At 41.9% G+C, this 15,791-nt stretch overlaps 1 protein-coding gene across 1 annotated transcript; it reads right to left on the bottom strand.

Moving 5' to 3' along the window:
- Positions 1-362: 362 nt before the first annotated feature.
- On the bottom strand, positions 363-15,779 carry rab5aa (RAB5A, member RAS oncogene family, a). The gene is made up of 6 exons (XM_080018554.1): positions 15,544-15,779; positions 6,423-6,635; positions 3,914-4,065; positions 3,588-3,710; positions 2,739-2,832; positions 363-2,648 (listed from the first exon to the last, which is right to left on the bottom strand). The coding sequence occupies exons 2-6, from the start codon at positions 6,586-6,588 to the stop codon at positions 2,533-2,535; spliced, it is 651 nt and encodes a 216-aa protein (XP_079874680.1). The 5' UTR covers positions 6,589-6,635; positions 15,544-15,779; the 3' UTR covers positions 363-2,532.
- Positions 15,780-15,791: the final 12 nt, after the last annotated feature.

The following is a 15,791-nucleotide window of genomic DNA, read 5'->3' as shown; positions in this document are numbered from 1 at the left end:
TGCTAATTCAGGGGAGAGGTCACAAAAATGTAAGCATTTGGGAACAAGAATTCAAGGTCAAATGTGTTGAAAACTACCCGGTATGCAAACTAGAAATTACAAACACAAGGTTGTCAGGGAGATTGAACAGTTCAAGAATGATAAGTATTAAATGTCACAAATTCAATAATCTTAAGATGACATTTGATTTTTTTTTTTTTTTTTTGGAAAATTACCTTGGGTCAGAGGTAGAGAAATGGCACATCAACGGAACAAGAACCAATTTAATGCCTGAGATTTTCAATTTCCAGTTAAGAGATACACGTCTTTCTGCTGTTGGTCCTCCCTCTCTCAACACAGATGACACCTCAATGCAATAAAAAAATGATCAAATGTATTTCTGTATTTATTTGGTCATTACATGACAGTACTGTAAAATGCTTGCATTTAAATGTTTCAGCTGCAATTAAGTCTCCACAGCAAAGAAAAAAAAAAGACAAGAAAAAGAAAAAAAAAAAAAGACAATGTATATCCCTATTGTTAGTTAATTTATTCATGAGGCACCAGCGAGCCTTCGCCACAACACTGTAGAGACAGTATGATTGACAGATCAAACCACTGAAGTCCAGTTCTACCAACTGGGAGAACTAAACAGATAAGGCCTGTTACCCAATATCAAATGGGGGGAAAAGATTAGTGAAATGTGTGAGATGTTAAACAAAAAGAAAATTCAGATATAATCGTTTCTTTTGAGAAAATTGCAAGACAGAGTTTTGTTAATAACACTACATACATTTATAAAGACCACCACTGATTATAACTGACTTTGTGAGGAAAAAATAATAATAAAAAATAAATGGCAACAAAACTCCAAAACCCAGACTGAAGCTGTTTTTACTGCCAACTGTACAGTTTGTTTTCGATGATTATCTAGACAACTCCCTAGCAAGCATTAGTCCTATCAATTGTAAATCGGAAAAAAGTAGACTACATTGCAACACCCTATTTACAGTATATTATTTATATTTATATATATTTATATCACACTGGCTGTAATTATGACAAGATATATTCATGAGCGTCATTAGTGCAAGGCATGAGTAAGACAACTGGTCCAAAGAGTCGACTGGACATTGTGTCTATTATGTAACAAGTGTGTGTGTGCGGGCGGGGGGGCATAATAAAGTTTGTGTATAAGGTATGGGAGGGAGGGAGCGGTGAAGATGTGTTTCTCTGTGCGCGCTCTCGTTATGTACAAGGCTGGGGAAGGTTAATGAAGGAATTATTCCACTGTCCTGGAGTACCATGTCTGCATGTGCAAATGTGTGCTCGCTTCCCAACGTGTGCGTGGATGGAGTTGTGGGGTCACCTCCACACGCACACGCACACGCACACACACACACACACAACAAGGTCAGACATCCAGGAGGTACAACCACAATCACACAGTTGTAAAGAGTAGCACACACACACACACACACACACACACACACACACACACACACACACACACACACACACACACACACACACACACACACACACACACACACACACACACACGGATTGATCTAGGCGAGGGTTATGGAGGATGGTACAAGATGGAGGTGTGCTGGTGGGTGAGACTCCGAGGTGGGTGAGGTGCGGTGGGGCAGACGTCACATTAGATTGGTCCTTGCAGACACAATAAGTCACAGATGAAATACTGTGTAACATTGCACGTGCCACTAGGGGGTGCTAGAAGCAGGCGTGGCCCAGGGGTGGAGCTGCGGGGCAGGGACACTTGTGCTACATCAGGTCCAGTGGAAGAAAGCACGTGGGGACATTTCGGGGAGAGAGACGTCAGATCTAAAGGCCGTAAGTCAACTGATGTGTTTGTTCTTTAACTTTGAAGTGACAAGATCCCACCGAGCCAAGGAGATTCCTCTTTTTTCTCTTCCTTGTTTTCCCCTCTTTCTCTGATGTACAACAACACTTCTACTCAAATACAAATCTTTTTTTTCTGTACTAATGAGGAAAAAAATGGTTTACTTTTTTCCCATTTGAGGCCTCCCAATTATACCTGCATCCATTCTGACAGTATTCTTGAAAATAAAAATATATATATTTTTTTAAAGAAAAAGGAAAGAAAACAAAACAATATTGGTAATAGAAATGCAGCGATAGTCTTCAGCGATAGACCAATCGTTCAATTTTAAGCGCCTCGCCTCCCAGTTCTGCTTGTGCCCACAAAACAAAAAAAAAAGTCCTGGGAAAGGCAGAAGAAACAAATATCTATTAAGAAATAATATCAAATATCGAAATAAGCAGCTGGGAATAGGGGAGGGGAAGCTTTAATTTGTTACTGTAGAACCAAGTGGGCGAGGAAAAAAGGCAGTTTTTGAGATCCTAGTTGGGCTTTAGTTACTGCAGTGCGGGAGGGGCACCTTGTTCTGCAGACCAGAAGACTTGGGAAGACAATACGACATGTCGCATTAGTAACTGCAGAGGCGTTCGGGACGTCGGTCACGTTAGTTACTGCTATACGAGTGGGGTTTTGGGGGGGGGGGGGCGCTAGTTACTGCAGCACGGGGCCTTGGTCGGCTGGGCCGTTTCCGTCAGGTCCACGCCCCGGTTCCGCCCGCTGTTGGCTCCTGCCGCCTGGGGCTCGCTCTTGGGCAATCTCTTAGCTGAGAAGAAAAACAAACTACAGTGTGAAACATCAGGAAATTGGAGCCAACCGAGTGGCAGGGTCGTAAACGTGCGCACGGGCCACCCACCGATAGCCATGAAGATGTCGTTCACGTTCATTGACGTCTTTGCTGACGTCTCCATGAAGAGTAGGCTGTTGTCGTCTGCATACGATTGGGCGTCCTGCGAAAACACACACCACAAGTTGTTTCCCACACGCCCATACTAGAGGTGTTGTTACATTCACCGATGGGTTCAATACGATACAGTGATGTCACAGGTTCAGTACAGGTTCAATACCGCAAAAAAAATAAAAAGGAATGCCAGAGAATGTACTTGCCCCAAGTTTTAGTTATCATAAAAGTAGGATCATAAAGGCAGGATCTATTTCCACTTAACAATGGAGACCTGGCCCTAGTGTAGTGGCCATCAGTATTTCAAGTATTTAAGAGTGGAAAGATATTGCTTGCATAAAGTAATGAAGGTATCAAGTATTTTCAGCTTTAGTACTTTAAAATCGCTGTATAAGTGACAAATAAAAATCTTGAATCTTGAATCTTGAATCTTAAGTCATGTTTCTATCAGTTAACCATTTTTCTATTAAATGATTTTTGCCATTCAGCTAAATAAAAAAAACCCCCAAAAAAAAAACAATCACATACACAAACCTACCCCGAGTGTGAGCAATTGTTGAAAATTATTGACATGATGAAAGACCATTAATAGAAATATTTAGTTAATAATTTAGTTTAAAATTCATTATCTAAAAGACAAACATTACATCTCGATGAGACCCTTGACTGAGCACGGTAGCCTACAAGCGCCCCGTCGACCCCCTTTCTGCTGGTACATCAGACAGAACATGAAGACGACCAAGGCAGAAATTCCTTTTGTACAAGAAACCGTGAGCAGCGTACTGCCCAAATAACGCCCCAGACCTGGAAGTCGACGGCTCTCTTGTTTGCAAGGTCGGCCTTGTTGCCCGACAGAGCGATGACGATGTTGGGGCTGGCTTGTCTCTGCAGCTCTTTCACCCAGTTCTTGGCTCGGGCAAAGGACTCCTGCCAGAGAGAAGACGGGTGGAGGACATCTAGATCGATATAAAGAATCGGAATATTCTGATGCAAACAACAAGGATCTACGGTTACAAAGCATTCATTTTTATATTAATGACAGAACTTGCTGCTACCGAGGAGCTGGTAAATATCCGTAACTACTTGTGTAGAAAATAAATCGCAGAAAATGCCAAAGTGGGTCAACGTGCCTCGTTTGTGATGTCGTACACCACGATGGCGGCCTGCGCTCCTCTGTAGTACATGGGTGCCAGGCTGTGGTAGCGCTCCTGTCCCGCAGTGTCCCAGATCTCAAACTTCACCGTCGTGTCGTCCAGACAAACTGTTTGGGTCAGGAAGGCGGCTGAGGGAAGAGGGAGGAGAGAGGGGGAAATTGTAACGTGCGGCAAGACTAATTGGACAGCATGTGGACGAGAAGCATCACGGAATACATCATTTAACTCCCCATGTTGTGGGACAAATACTAGCTCATAATTTACTCAGCCTTTTCTTTTTTGAATTTCAAATAATTAATTTACATTGGTTAGAAGCTACAGTTGAAAACGGTATGTGGCACTATCTGTAATTAGGTACACTGTGGATTATCTTTAGAGGAACGTTACATGGTCACATAGATGTGTAATACAGTGTACTTTCGGATAGCTTTCCAAAACTCCTGACTCACGCCATTCACTATCATTCATTTTGCAAAGGTATTGCCAGGCATAAGTAATTCACCTTGTTCAAATCACCCCATTTACTTTTTCTAAAAAAATCACTGTATTACTCAACCACATGCCATTCAACTTTGTGCACTGATGATTAAACTGTAGGATATCTTTTTATAGTTTCTATATTTATAGCTGACTAACTAGACTTGCAAAAACAGAACAAGGGTGAAGTAATGGTTTTATTTCACAGTGAATGGGTGTTCCAGTTTGGGTAGTCATATGTAACTACTTTACATACTTAACAGCTTTAAAAAAAGAGCTTAAGATCTTGAACATTTGGTTCTAAAATCAGTTCCTAAAAGAATGTTAAAATTACTGCAGGTTGCTTTCTACTGATTTTGGAGCTAAATGAAGCTGGTCCCAGTTCACCTCCACTATAATTAGAGGAGAATCGAATCTATCTATAGGTTGAATTACTATCTAAATCATAAATTGGTCCACATTACAGGAAAGTAGAAAATACGGACACACTACATTCTCAAAAATCCCTTTAATGTAGCATTATGTAACTTTTGGTATTTGCGCCCCTACAGTTTCTGAGTGCAATTGCACTTTCATAAAACATGATCTGGTGTCCGAAAAAAAAAAATTTTACCAGACAAATTTGAATCTTATCGGTCACATTTCAATAACAGTAGGTTACATACGCAAATATATTGTACACCTAAGTTACAGCGCCCCATGCACCGATCTCGCCGCTTCCCGGAGCCATGGCCTGAGAGCTTGCTGCAAGGAGAGAGGTCGGTGTAGGTACCAGATGTGCTCTGCTTGGCAGAACAGCTCGCACATGCGAGTCAGAAGGTGAAACAAACCCTGAGGCACAATGAAAGTGAGGGGCGGTGTGCACCGGCTGAGGTGCACCACTGGCCCGTCTCACCCACGCTGTCGGGGAGGTGGAGCGGCTATGTTTTGGATGAGCGTTATTTACTGGACATTTTTACTAGCAAGTGTATCATTAATTGTTGTTTAAAATATATATATATATATTTAACAGTAATTACCGGAGCTAAACATCAAGCAAGTGATATAGTACGTAAAACGTGACGCATTTTTCCCGCAGTTTTGAACCTGAACATAGAAGTTACATAGTGCAAGAAGGGGTTGATCAGGGGGAGGGTGGGAATGAAAGAGGTGCCATTCTCCATATTACAAGTCTTGTATCATCAAAATGATTTTGAAGCTGTTTTTTTTTAAGGTAAAAAAGTGACATGAGGTGTTTTCGGACCTATCAGTTTCCCTGAGGGGGAAATAGGAACTGGGGAGGTCCCCGGAGAACTGGATACCTTCAAGGGCTTTTTTTCTGGTTCCATTCGCACACATTCGAAAATGAAATAGATGAAATACATCTACAAAACAAAACAAAAAAAAAAAGAAGTATTTTTTTATTCTGTTTTTTTTTATTTTATTTTTTTTATTACAGCCGAGTGTACATGGGCTGGTTCTCAACCAGATTGATTGCCACACGACCGGGGGGACTGTCCTCAGTCCGAGGGACCGGTGAAGGGACCGTGGACTTACGTCTGGACCAATCACTGTGCACTTACATCACTGAAGGTTCCTCTTATGGCGGTTAGTCACTGTCCTAGAATAGGAGCTAAAAAAAAAATTAATTCCTAGTTTCTGCAGTGCGGACACAAAAACAAGGAACGGTTCTTATAACTATGAAAAATTCCTGTGGTGCGAACACCTATACTGTAGTGTTGCTTTAAACAGGGGTTAAAAATACAGATATAAATTTGAAATGAAAGCCATTAGCCAACTATCCATATAGACTTTTGTTACCCTGTGCACAGAATTGCTTTGTTGTCCTGTATATTTGGCCATTTTTTATTTTTATTTACCTAATTTCATTGGAAATTTGGCCATTTTGTACATTTAGCTATTGTTATGTTTTAAGGCTGCTAAGCTTTTTTTATGCCAATTGTCTATCCAGCAATTGAGAGAAACTCCTTGTGTGTGAAAATGTATTTGCCCAAATAAACCTCCTCACCTCCTATTGTGCTCTCCTGAAACTCATGGAACTGGCCTTTGACAAAGCGAAGCACCAGACTGGATTTGCCCACAGCTGACTCGCCCAGCAGCACCAGTTTAAACTGGCAAATCTTGTTCCCTGCGTTGGGTCCATTGGGTCTCGTAGCTCCTCCCCGGTTGGCCATCTAGTCAGATCCTGGCGTCCTGTCAGACTTTGTGTTCAGGACTTCAACTACAAAAAGCCAGACAAATAAATATGGACATATTAGTCTTTTAAATTTGAGGAGCATGTCTTCCGAAAAGTGTGAGAGGTACAAGAGCTCAAGCTATTTGTTTCCTTTCCGATACAATGGCTACATTTAATTAAAAATTAGCACAATAATAGGATAAAATAACATGAGAAAACTGAGGAAATCATTTTGTTCCTTGAACTTGTGATAAATTGGCTGTTTGACTTGTTTTGATAGTGACAGAAAAAAATATATACTTAGCAAACCACAGGTGACACTACAAGGAAAAGCAAAAGCACCAGCGCCATATACTGGAAGGAAAAGCAGCATTTCACCTCCTTATCACTGTGATAACACTACTTGCTGACATATAGGTAATTAACAAGTTATCTCCATAATGACATTGCTACATTAAAGTGATCAGAGATACCAAGCTAGAAATCACTGGGAGAATTTGGAAGACGCAACGATTTGGAAACTTCATTTTAAACAGAATATACAGTATATAGAGATAACTATTCTCTAAAAGAATATGCTGAATGGAGCATTGGAGTGGAGAGCCAGTCAAAGCAGAACTGGGAATAAGGTGGGCCCTCGAGTTTCACTGGCTAGCTGGATACGTTTTATTCAGCGGAAAGAAAGCCTTTCAGGTGAATAAATTAGTTAATATGGTCGAATGTCAGCAACATTGATAGGATATTCTGTTATTTGTTTCCAAATTAAATTGTGTGGCTGACCAACCCCACAAGCTCTCAGCAGCCTCACACTGACAATCACCACTGTGTGGGTGTCTCTGTTGGCGTATAAGCATTATTCTGTCTCACCCAAAGACAGCATTATGCATTAAGGGAAGAAAAATGTTAATTCTTGTTTAGTCTGTTTCTCCTTTACAGAAAAAAACAATAACAAGGAGCAGATGTGACTTTGGAAAGCAAGAATGAATATTTCAGATAGTTTTAGGATGAGACGTCTTTCAAGACTGATTCGGAGGGGACTTGGTTTTTTAAGACAGTAACTAAAATACAAGTGCCACAACACAATTTTTTTTTTTGTTGCAGACCTTACAGTATGTGTGCTTAATGTATTAGCTAACATCTCTGAGCAATGTGCACTGACAGCAAGTCACATTTAGCATGAGAGACCCCAGATAGTTTTACCAGAGTAGTTCTGTGCCAAAATAGAGCAACCACTAGTTTCTAGACCAATCATAGCAGCAGCAGAGCGTTAGTATCAGTGTTGCCATGACAATCTGTGGCTTATAGTATGTTATGCTCCATAAATGATGATGTTGTCAAAATAAACAAAGTATGTGTCAACCAAACACATCGACACAACTACTGTCTGCAGTGCTCTGGCAGGTAGAGCACCAGTGTCGCTGCTGTTTACCAAGTCATTGCATCTCAACAGATGATGCCATGTAACTAATTTTGGCCATGTGTGCAGTGTGAGGTCAATATTTGCTTTGTTATTTTAGTGGCTGCTAATAAATCCCACATGATTTAACGGTGCAAAAGAACTACACAATTTGAATGCTGAAATTGCCATTTGATTGTGTATAGTTGATTATAACTGTTTTGGCCAATGTTGGCAAATCAATTCACATATGATGAGCAATAAAGTTCAATACAAGTTTATCTAGTTTGGACCATGAGAACACAGGAAGGATATTTTTCAGGAGCAATCTGCGCCGCCCAAGAGCAGCAGGAAACGGAGTAAATGAAATACATCAAGTTTTTTTTTTTTTTTTTGCTTTGTTTGGAGAAAACATTGCTCTGACCGGAGCTACGGTGCTAGTGCCGTAAAGGCTAGAAAAGCTGCAACAGTTAAAATACAAATTATCTATCGGTTATAGATCCGGGTCCGGATAGGACGGCATCTGGGTCCAGACCTGGACTGTAGTCCACCTATTAGTGACCTCGGCTCTAATCACATCCTGTTCCAGGATGGTCTGTTTCAATGGGTGGCGCCTCCCTCCCTAGGCCCCTAGTTCTGTGAGGCAATGGGGTTTGTAATCGAAAGGTGTTTGAGCATCAGAGTTTGGTTGATACAACTCCACCAAAATCTGTTTCTGAACAAATCTGAGGAGAGAAATAAGCAACCGATTTGCTGAATTTTCAGTCATATTAGAGCTATAAGGCCTCATTTAAAAGTTTGTTCAGACTTTGTCGTTTGTTGTCATGCTCCAAGTTTGTGGGAGCCAGGGCACAGAGATTTTTTGTTTCAGTCAATAATTAAGTATCATAAAAAAAATACATCTCTAATAAAAACACTTTTTATTAGTTTTGTTTGTAGAAACGCACAGTGGACCACATGTTGCAGCCTACCGTCAAGCTACCATTTCCCTCGTCTGCATTTTTTTTTCCCCCCCATGGACTGTTGGTATGAATTCCCCTTTCTTTTAAAAGATTTGTGCTGGTCTGTAAGCCAGCCATGGGTGGAGTTACTCAAATGGGGGAGCGGTTCTAATTCTACTGAGGTCCCGTGTGATGTCCCAGGGGGAGAAAAATCGGAACAGCTTGTTGAATCACATATTTTATGACTGAGAGAGAGAAAAAAAAAAAAAAAAAAGGCTTGGCTTGGTTGTCTTATTTCACAGTTTGTGTCTGAGTAGTGAGAGACGCAAACGTATGTGCACAAGCACTGAAAAAAAGAGGTTTTGATAATATGTCCCCTTTAAAGAAAATGTGCCGATTTAATCCCCCCCAAAAAAAACAAGCCAAACAATGTGCCATCACCCTGGCCAAGACAATAAAATGTATTATTGTGATAACATAATAATAATAATAATAATAATAATAATAATAATAAATACAACTACAGGCAGCAATACACAGGGTCTGGTTTGGTCAAGTTCGGTATGTATAACTGTTTTCCGGGTTCTCTGAAACATAGCACGATTTTCGCAGTTTACATTGAACGCTGTATCGCTCCCCCAGTCTGTCATCTCCTGGACTTAAATAATTCATGATGTCACAAAGTGCCTCTCTTCACAAACTAATCAAGGTACGACAAAATGTAGATCGATGTGGATCCAACTTGAACCACCACTCTGAAACGTCCTGCTTCTAATGACACCGCAACCATGTCCATGGGTTCAGCGATTGTTGCGTTCCAGACACTTTTAGCCTGAGAAATACCAAGTAGGAGAATTATTTTAATAATACAAATCTCAGCAATAACAATAGGGTTCCAGTCCTGCGGGGTGAAGCCCTAATAATAATAATAAGCAGTCACCAACAACAAATGAAACAACAAAGTTTGGAACGCGTGCTTGGTGATTATAAAAATATTTCAGATACTCAATAATAAAGGTGGTTTGATCCAGAAGAGCTGGAAGTCCAACACAGGCAATGCATTGGATGTTGAGAAAATGAAGAGAATAGAGTGTGAAGTTAGAACTAACTAACTTAGTCAGACAGTATTTTTTGTGTTTTGCTTTGTGGTAAGCTCGCTGCAATGGTGCTTGTTAGTTATAGTTTCTGGGTGTAACCAAACATTTGTGATGTTTTAACATTCATCTTTTGCAATAATACACCGATCACCCACAACTTTAAAACCACCTGCCTAATATGGTGTAGGTCCCCCTCGTGCCTCCGAAACAGCTCTGCCCCTTTGAGGCATGGACTCCACAAGACCTCTGAAGATGTCCTGTGGTATCTGGCATCAAGATGTTAGAAGCAGATCCTTAAAGTCCTGTAACTTGTGAGGTGGGGCCTCGATGGATTGGCCTTATTGTTCCAGCACATCCCACAGATGCTTGATCAGAATGAGATGGGCAATTTGGAGGCCAAGTCAACACCTCGAACTGTATGTTATGTTCCTCAACCCATTACTGAACATTTTTTGCAGTGTGGCAGGGTGCGTTATCCTGTTGAAAGAGACCACTTGATGTAAAAGAAAATGTGATTCATTAGACCAGGCCACCTTCCTCCATGGTCCAGTTCTGACTCTCACTTGCCCATTGTTGGCGCTTTCGGCTGTGGACAGGAGTCAGCATGGACACTGAACAGTCTGCGGCTACGTAGCCCCATACACAGTGAGCTGCGACGCACTGTGTTCTGACACCTTTCTATAACAGCCAGCATTAACCTTTTAAGCAATTTATGCTACAGTAGCTCTTCTGTGGGATCGGACCAGATGGACTAGACTTTGCTCTCCACACGCATATATACATGACCCTGTTGCTGGTTTACCAGTTGTCCTTCCTTGGACCACTTTTGGAAGGTGGTAACTCCTCCATACTGGGAACACCCCACAAGACCTGCCTTTTTAGAGATGCTCTGACCCAGTCATCTAGCCATCAGTTTGGCCCATGTCAAAGTCAATCAGATCCTTACGCTTGCCCATTTTTCCATATATATATAGACACATATACACACACACATTATTTATATATATATATATATATATATATAAATAAAACACACACACACACACACACACACACACACACACACACACACACACACACACACACACACACACACACACACACACACACACACACACACACACACACACACACACACACAGCTTTCGGGTGAAAATTATGGAAAATGTAAAAAGTTCACGCTACAGTGATATTATATCATGAAAGTAGGGCATTTAAGTAGAAGCATGCAATGGTGATTTCCTCATCTCAGACAATTTATTGAAACAAAAGCCAACAACAGTGGTGGGTTTACCACAACAAAAAATGTCAACGTCTCAATAACTTGTCATGTGCCCTTGAGCATCAATTACAGCTTGACAACCACGTCTCATGCTGTTCACAAGTCGACTTATTGTCTGCTGAGACCTGGCCCCCCACTCTTCTTGAAGGGCGGCCCTCAGGTCATTGAGGTTCTGGGGCACAGAGTTACAAGCCTCTACACAGCGACTCAGCTGATCCCATAGGTTTTCTATGGGATTCAGGTCTGGAGAAAGTGCAGGCCACTCCATTTGAGGTACCTCAGTCTCCAGCAGCCGTTCCCTAATGATGCCACCTCCATGAGCTGGAACATTGTCGACCATGAAGATGAAATGAGGCCTGTGTTGTTCATGCAGGGGCACAATGACTGGATTAATGATGTCATTCAGGTAGTATGGGCTTGTCACTGTACCATTCACAAAGTGTAGGGCAGTTCTGTATTGACTAGACACACCTGCCCACACTATAACACCACCAACACCAAAGGCTCCTCTGGTGACAACAGTGGCTGTTGCATAGCGCTCTCCTTGACGTCTCCAACATCGTTGGCGGCCATCATTTCTGCTCAACGTGAATCGACTTTCATCAGAGAACAGCACTGAGGCCACTGGTCCCTCGTCCAGCGTCAATGCTCCCTGGCCCGTGCAAGACGATGATGCCTGTGCCTGGTGGTGTGGTCAGGTACCCTTGCAGGTCGTCTAGCACGTAGATCACGCTGATGTCAATGGTTTTGAATGGTCTGACGTGACACTTGGGTGCCTCTCACCTCCCTTAAATGTGCCTGGAGTTGAGTGGCATTCATCATCCGGTTCCGCAGGGCACTGTTCACAATGAAGCGCTCATCAGTGTGGGATGTTGCCAAAGGACGTCCACTTCTATGCCTTTCTGTGACTCTTCCTGTCTCTATGTATCTCTGTTGGACCTGCTGATGACACTCTGTGACACTCTAAGCTCAGTGGCCACTTCCCTCTGAGAACATCCTGTTTGAAGCCTCGCAATGGTGAGGTACTGTTGATCAGTTGTTAGGGGTCGTCTTGGTCTCATGATGTCAAAATGTGAACAGCATGTTGAAGAGGACTGTTTAAATACCAATTCTAATTGAACTAATTGTATTGGTCGATTCATGGATCAAACACCTGTTGTGAATTTTGCCGTTCAGCTCCTTGTTAGAGAACAGCAAGTTGTGCAAAAAGTACTGAAACATTGAACAGTTGGACATGTGCATTCAAAAGTTTAGAGAAGGTCAAATTAAGTTCACCTGTAAAAGTTATAGTGCATTTTAGGTTCATCCTGAAATTTCACCCGAAAGTCGAATATGCCTAACTATTTGAGTAGTGTATATACACACACACACACACACACACACACACATACATACACACATATATATACACACACACACACACATATATATACAGTATACACCCACACACACACACACACACATACATACAGTATACACACACACACACACATATATATATATACATACACACACACATATATATACACACACACACACACATATATATACAGTATACACCCACACACACACACACACACATACACACATATATACAGTATACACACACACACACACACACACACACACACACACACACACACACACACACACACACACACACACACACACACACACACACACACACACACACACACACACACACACACACACACACACACACACTTTTATCCAAAGCAACTTACAATTATTCAAACACCGACGGACGCAGCCATCAGGAGCAATTACTTGCAATTATTATACATACGTACACATATATCCACACACACACACATACACACACACACACACACACACACACACACACACACACACACACACACACACACACACACACACACACACACACACACACACACACACACACACACACACACACACACACACACACACACACACACACACAGGGGCAAAAAAGTATTTAGTCAGCCACCAATTGTGCAAGTTCTCCCACTTAAAAAGATGAGAGAGGCCTGTTATTTTCATCATAGGTTCACTTCGACTATAAGAGACAGAATGGGGGGAAAGAATCCAGGAAATCACATTGTAGGACTTTTAATGAAATAATTGGTAAATTCCTCTGTAAAATAAGTATTTAGTCACCTACAAACAAGCAAGATTTCTGGCTTTCACAGACCTGGAACTTTTTCTTTAAGAGGCTCCTCTGTCCTCCACTCCTTACCTGTATTAATGGCACCTGTTTGAACTCGTTATCAGTATAAAAGACACCTGTCCACAACCTCAAACAGTCACACTCCAAACTCCACTATGGCCAAGACCAAAGAGCTGTCAAAGGACACCAGAAACAAAATTGTAGACCTGCACCAGGCTGGGAAGACTGAATCTGCAATAGGTAAGCAGCTTGTTGTGAAGAAATCAACTGTGGGAGCAATTATTAGAAAATGGAAGACATACAAGACCACCGATAATCTCCCTCGATCTGGGGCTCCACGCAAGATCTCACCCCGTGGGGTCAAAATGATCACAAGAACGGTGAGCAAACATCCCAGAACCACACGGGGGGACCTAGTGAATGACCTGCAGAGAGCTGGGACCAAAGTAACAAAGGCTACCATCAGTAACACTCTACGCCGCCAGGGACTCAAATCCTGCAGTGCCAGACGTGTCCCCCTGCTTAAGCCAGTACATGTCCAGGCCCGTCTGAAGTTTGCTAGAGAGCATTTGGATGATCCAGAAGAGGATTGGGAGAATGTCATATGGTCAGATGAAACCAAAATAGAACTTTTTGGTAAAAACTCAACTTGTCGTGTTTGGACGAGAAAGAAAGCTGAGTTGCATCCAAAGAACACCATACCTACTGTGAAGCATGAGGGTGGAAACATCATGCTTTGGGGCTGTTTTTCTGCAAAGGGACCAGGACGACTGATCCATGTAAAGGAAAGAATAAATGGGGCCATGTATTCTGAGATTTTGAGTGAAAACCTCCTTCCATCAGCAAGGGCATTGAAGATGAAACGTGGCTGGGTCTTTCAGCATGACAATAATCCCAAACACACCGCCCGGGCAACGAAGGAGTGGCTTCGTAAGAAGCATTTCAAGGTCCTGGAGTGGCCTAGCCAGTCTCCAGATCTCAACCCCATAGAAAATCTTTGGAGGGAGTTGAAAGTCTGTGTTGCCCAGCGACAGCCCCAAAACATCACTGCTCTAGAGGAGATCTGCATGGAGGAATGGGCCAAAATACCAGCAACAATGTGTAAAAACCTTGTGAAGACTTACAGAAAACGTTTGACCTCTGTCATTGCAAACAAAGGGTATATAACAAAGTATTGAGATGAACTTTTGTTATTGACCAAATACTTATTTTCCACCATAATTAGCAAATAAATTCTTTAAAAATCAGACTGTGATTTTCTGGATTTTTTTTTCTCCTCATTTTGTCTCTCATAGTTGAGGTTTACCTATGATGAAAATAACAGGCCTCTCATCTTTTTAAGTGGGAGAACTTGCACAATTGGTGGCTGACTAAATACTTTTTTGCCCCACTGTATATACATACACATATATACATACACATACATATGCACACACACATACATATGCACACACACATATATACACACACACATACACATACATACACACACCACACATATACAAACACACATACATACATACACACACACACACATATATATATATATATATATATATATATATATACATACACACACACACACACACACACACACACATACATACATACAAACTTGCACAATTTCATATTTTTGACAGAGGTTGAAGTGTTTACCAATTGTTTCGATGTATTGTATGTTGCCATTCTTTCGAGATTTAATTTATCTTTTAGGATCGTAGCATATCGCACATTTGTTTATATTTTCCTATCGCCTAATGGTTTAATGTGAGATGCTGTAACACTGTAATTATGTATATATTCGGCCATCTACCATTGACTTTAGCTTACTAGCATTAGCCTTAGTAGCATTAGCGTTTGCGTTCCACACACCTGATTCCAACCCCTGAGCTGCTAGCGACGACAATGGCCACTTGATATTAAAATCATACTGGTGTCCCCATAAATGTGCTTTCTGTGGCAGGACAGAAGGCCTTCGGCTTTGCGAGCCCCAAGCGCAGTCGACAAGCTAGCCTCGCTGACAGCTCAGCCACCGCTAGCGTCCGAAACGCAGACGTACTCTACCTGGAAGCAGCGCGGGTGTTGGGCTGTAATGGCCGCTGTGGAGGGAGTTTCTCTCTTTTTTTTGTTTTTTTTTGTTTTTTTTTTGTTAGACAAGGGGTGGGAGCAAATTGCGGCGAGGCGACGTTCAGCAACTAGAGAACTATTTCAACACAGCCCCCCCCCCGGAACGCGTCTCCACCTTCGCCTTCTCCCGTTCTTCTCGCAACTTCCTCCGAAGAACCAAAACACTCGGCGTCTCTTCCGCCCCT

The sequence above is a fragment of the Zeus faber genome, assembly GCF_960531495.2.
Source record: "Zeus faber genome assembly, chromosome: 1".
Lineage (NCBI taxonomy): Eukaryota > Metazoa > Chordata > Actinopteri > Zeiformes > Zeidae > Zeus > Zeus faber.
The sequence above is the reverse complement of the archived record's forward strand: the minus strand, read 5'-3'. Positions and strand labels throughout refer to the sequence as shown.

Bases quoted from the DNA above. Each gene is read 5' to 3' on its own strand.
- rab5aa (XM_080018554.1), bottom strand. From the start codon at position 6,588: ATGGCCAACCGGGGAGGAGCTACGAGACCCAATGGACCCAACGCAGGG. The intron at 3,711-3,913 runs GCACGTTGACCC...TCTCTCTGGCAG, and splicing joins TGTACGACATCACAAACGAG to GAGTCCTTTGCCCGAGCCAA. The intron at 2,649-2,738 runs GTGGGTGGCCCG...TTTTCTTCTCAG, and splicing joins CGACATCTTCATGGCTATCG to CTAAGAGATTGCCCAAGAGC.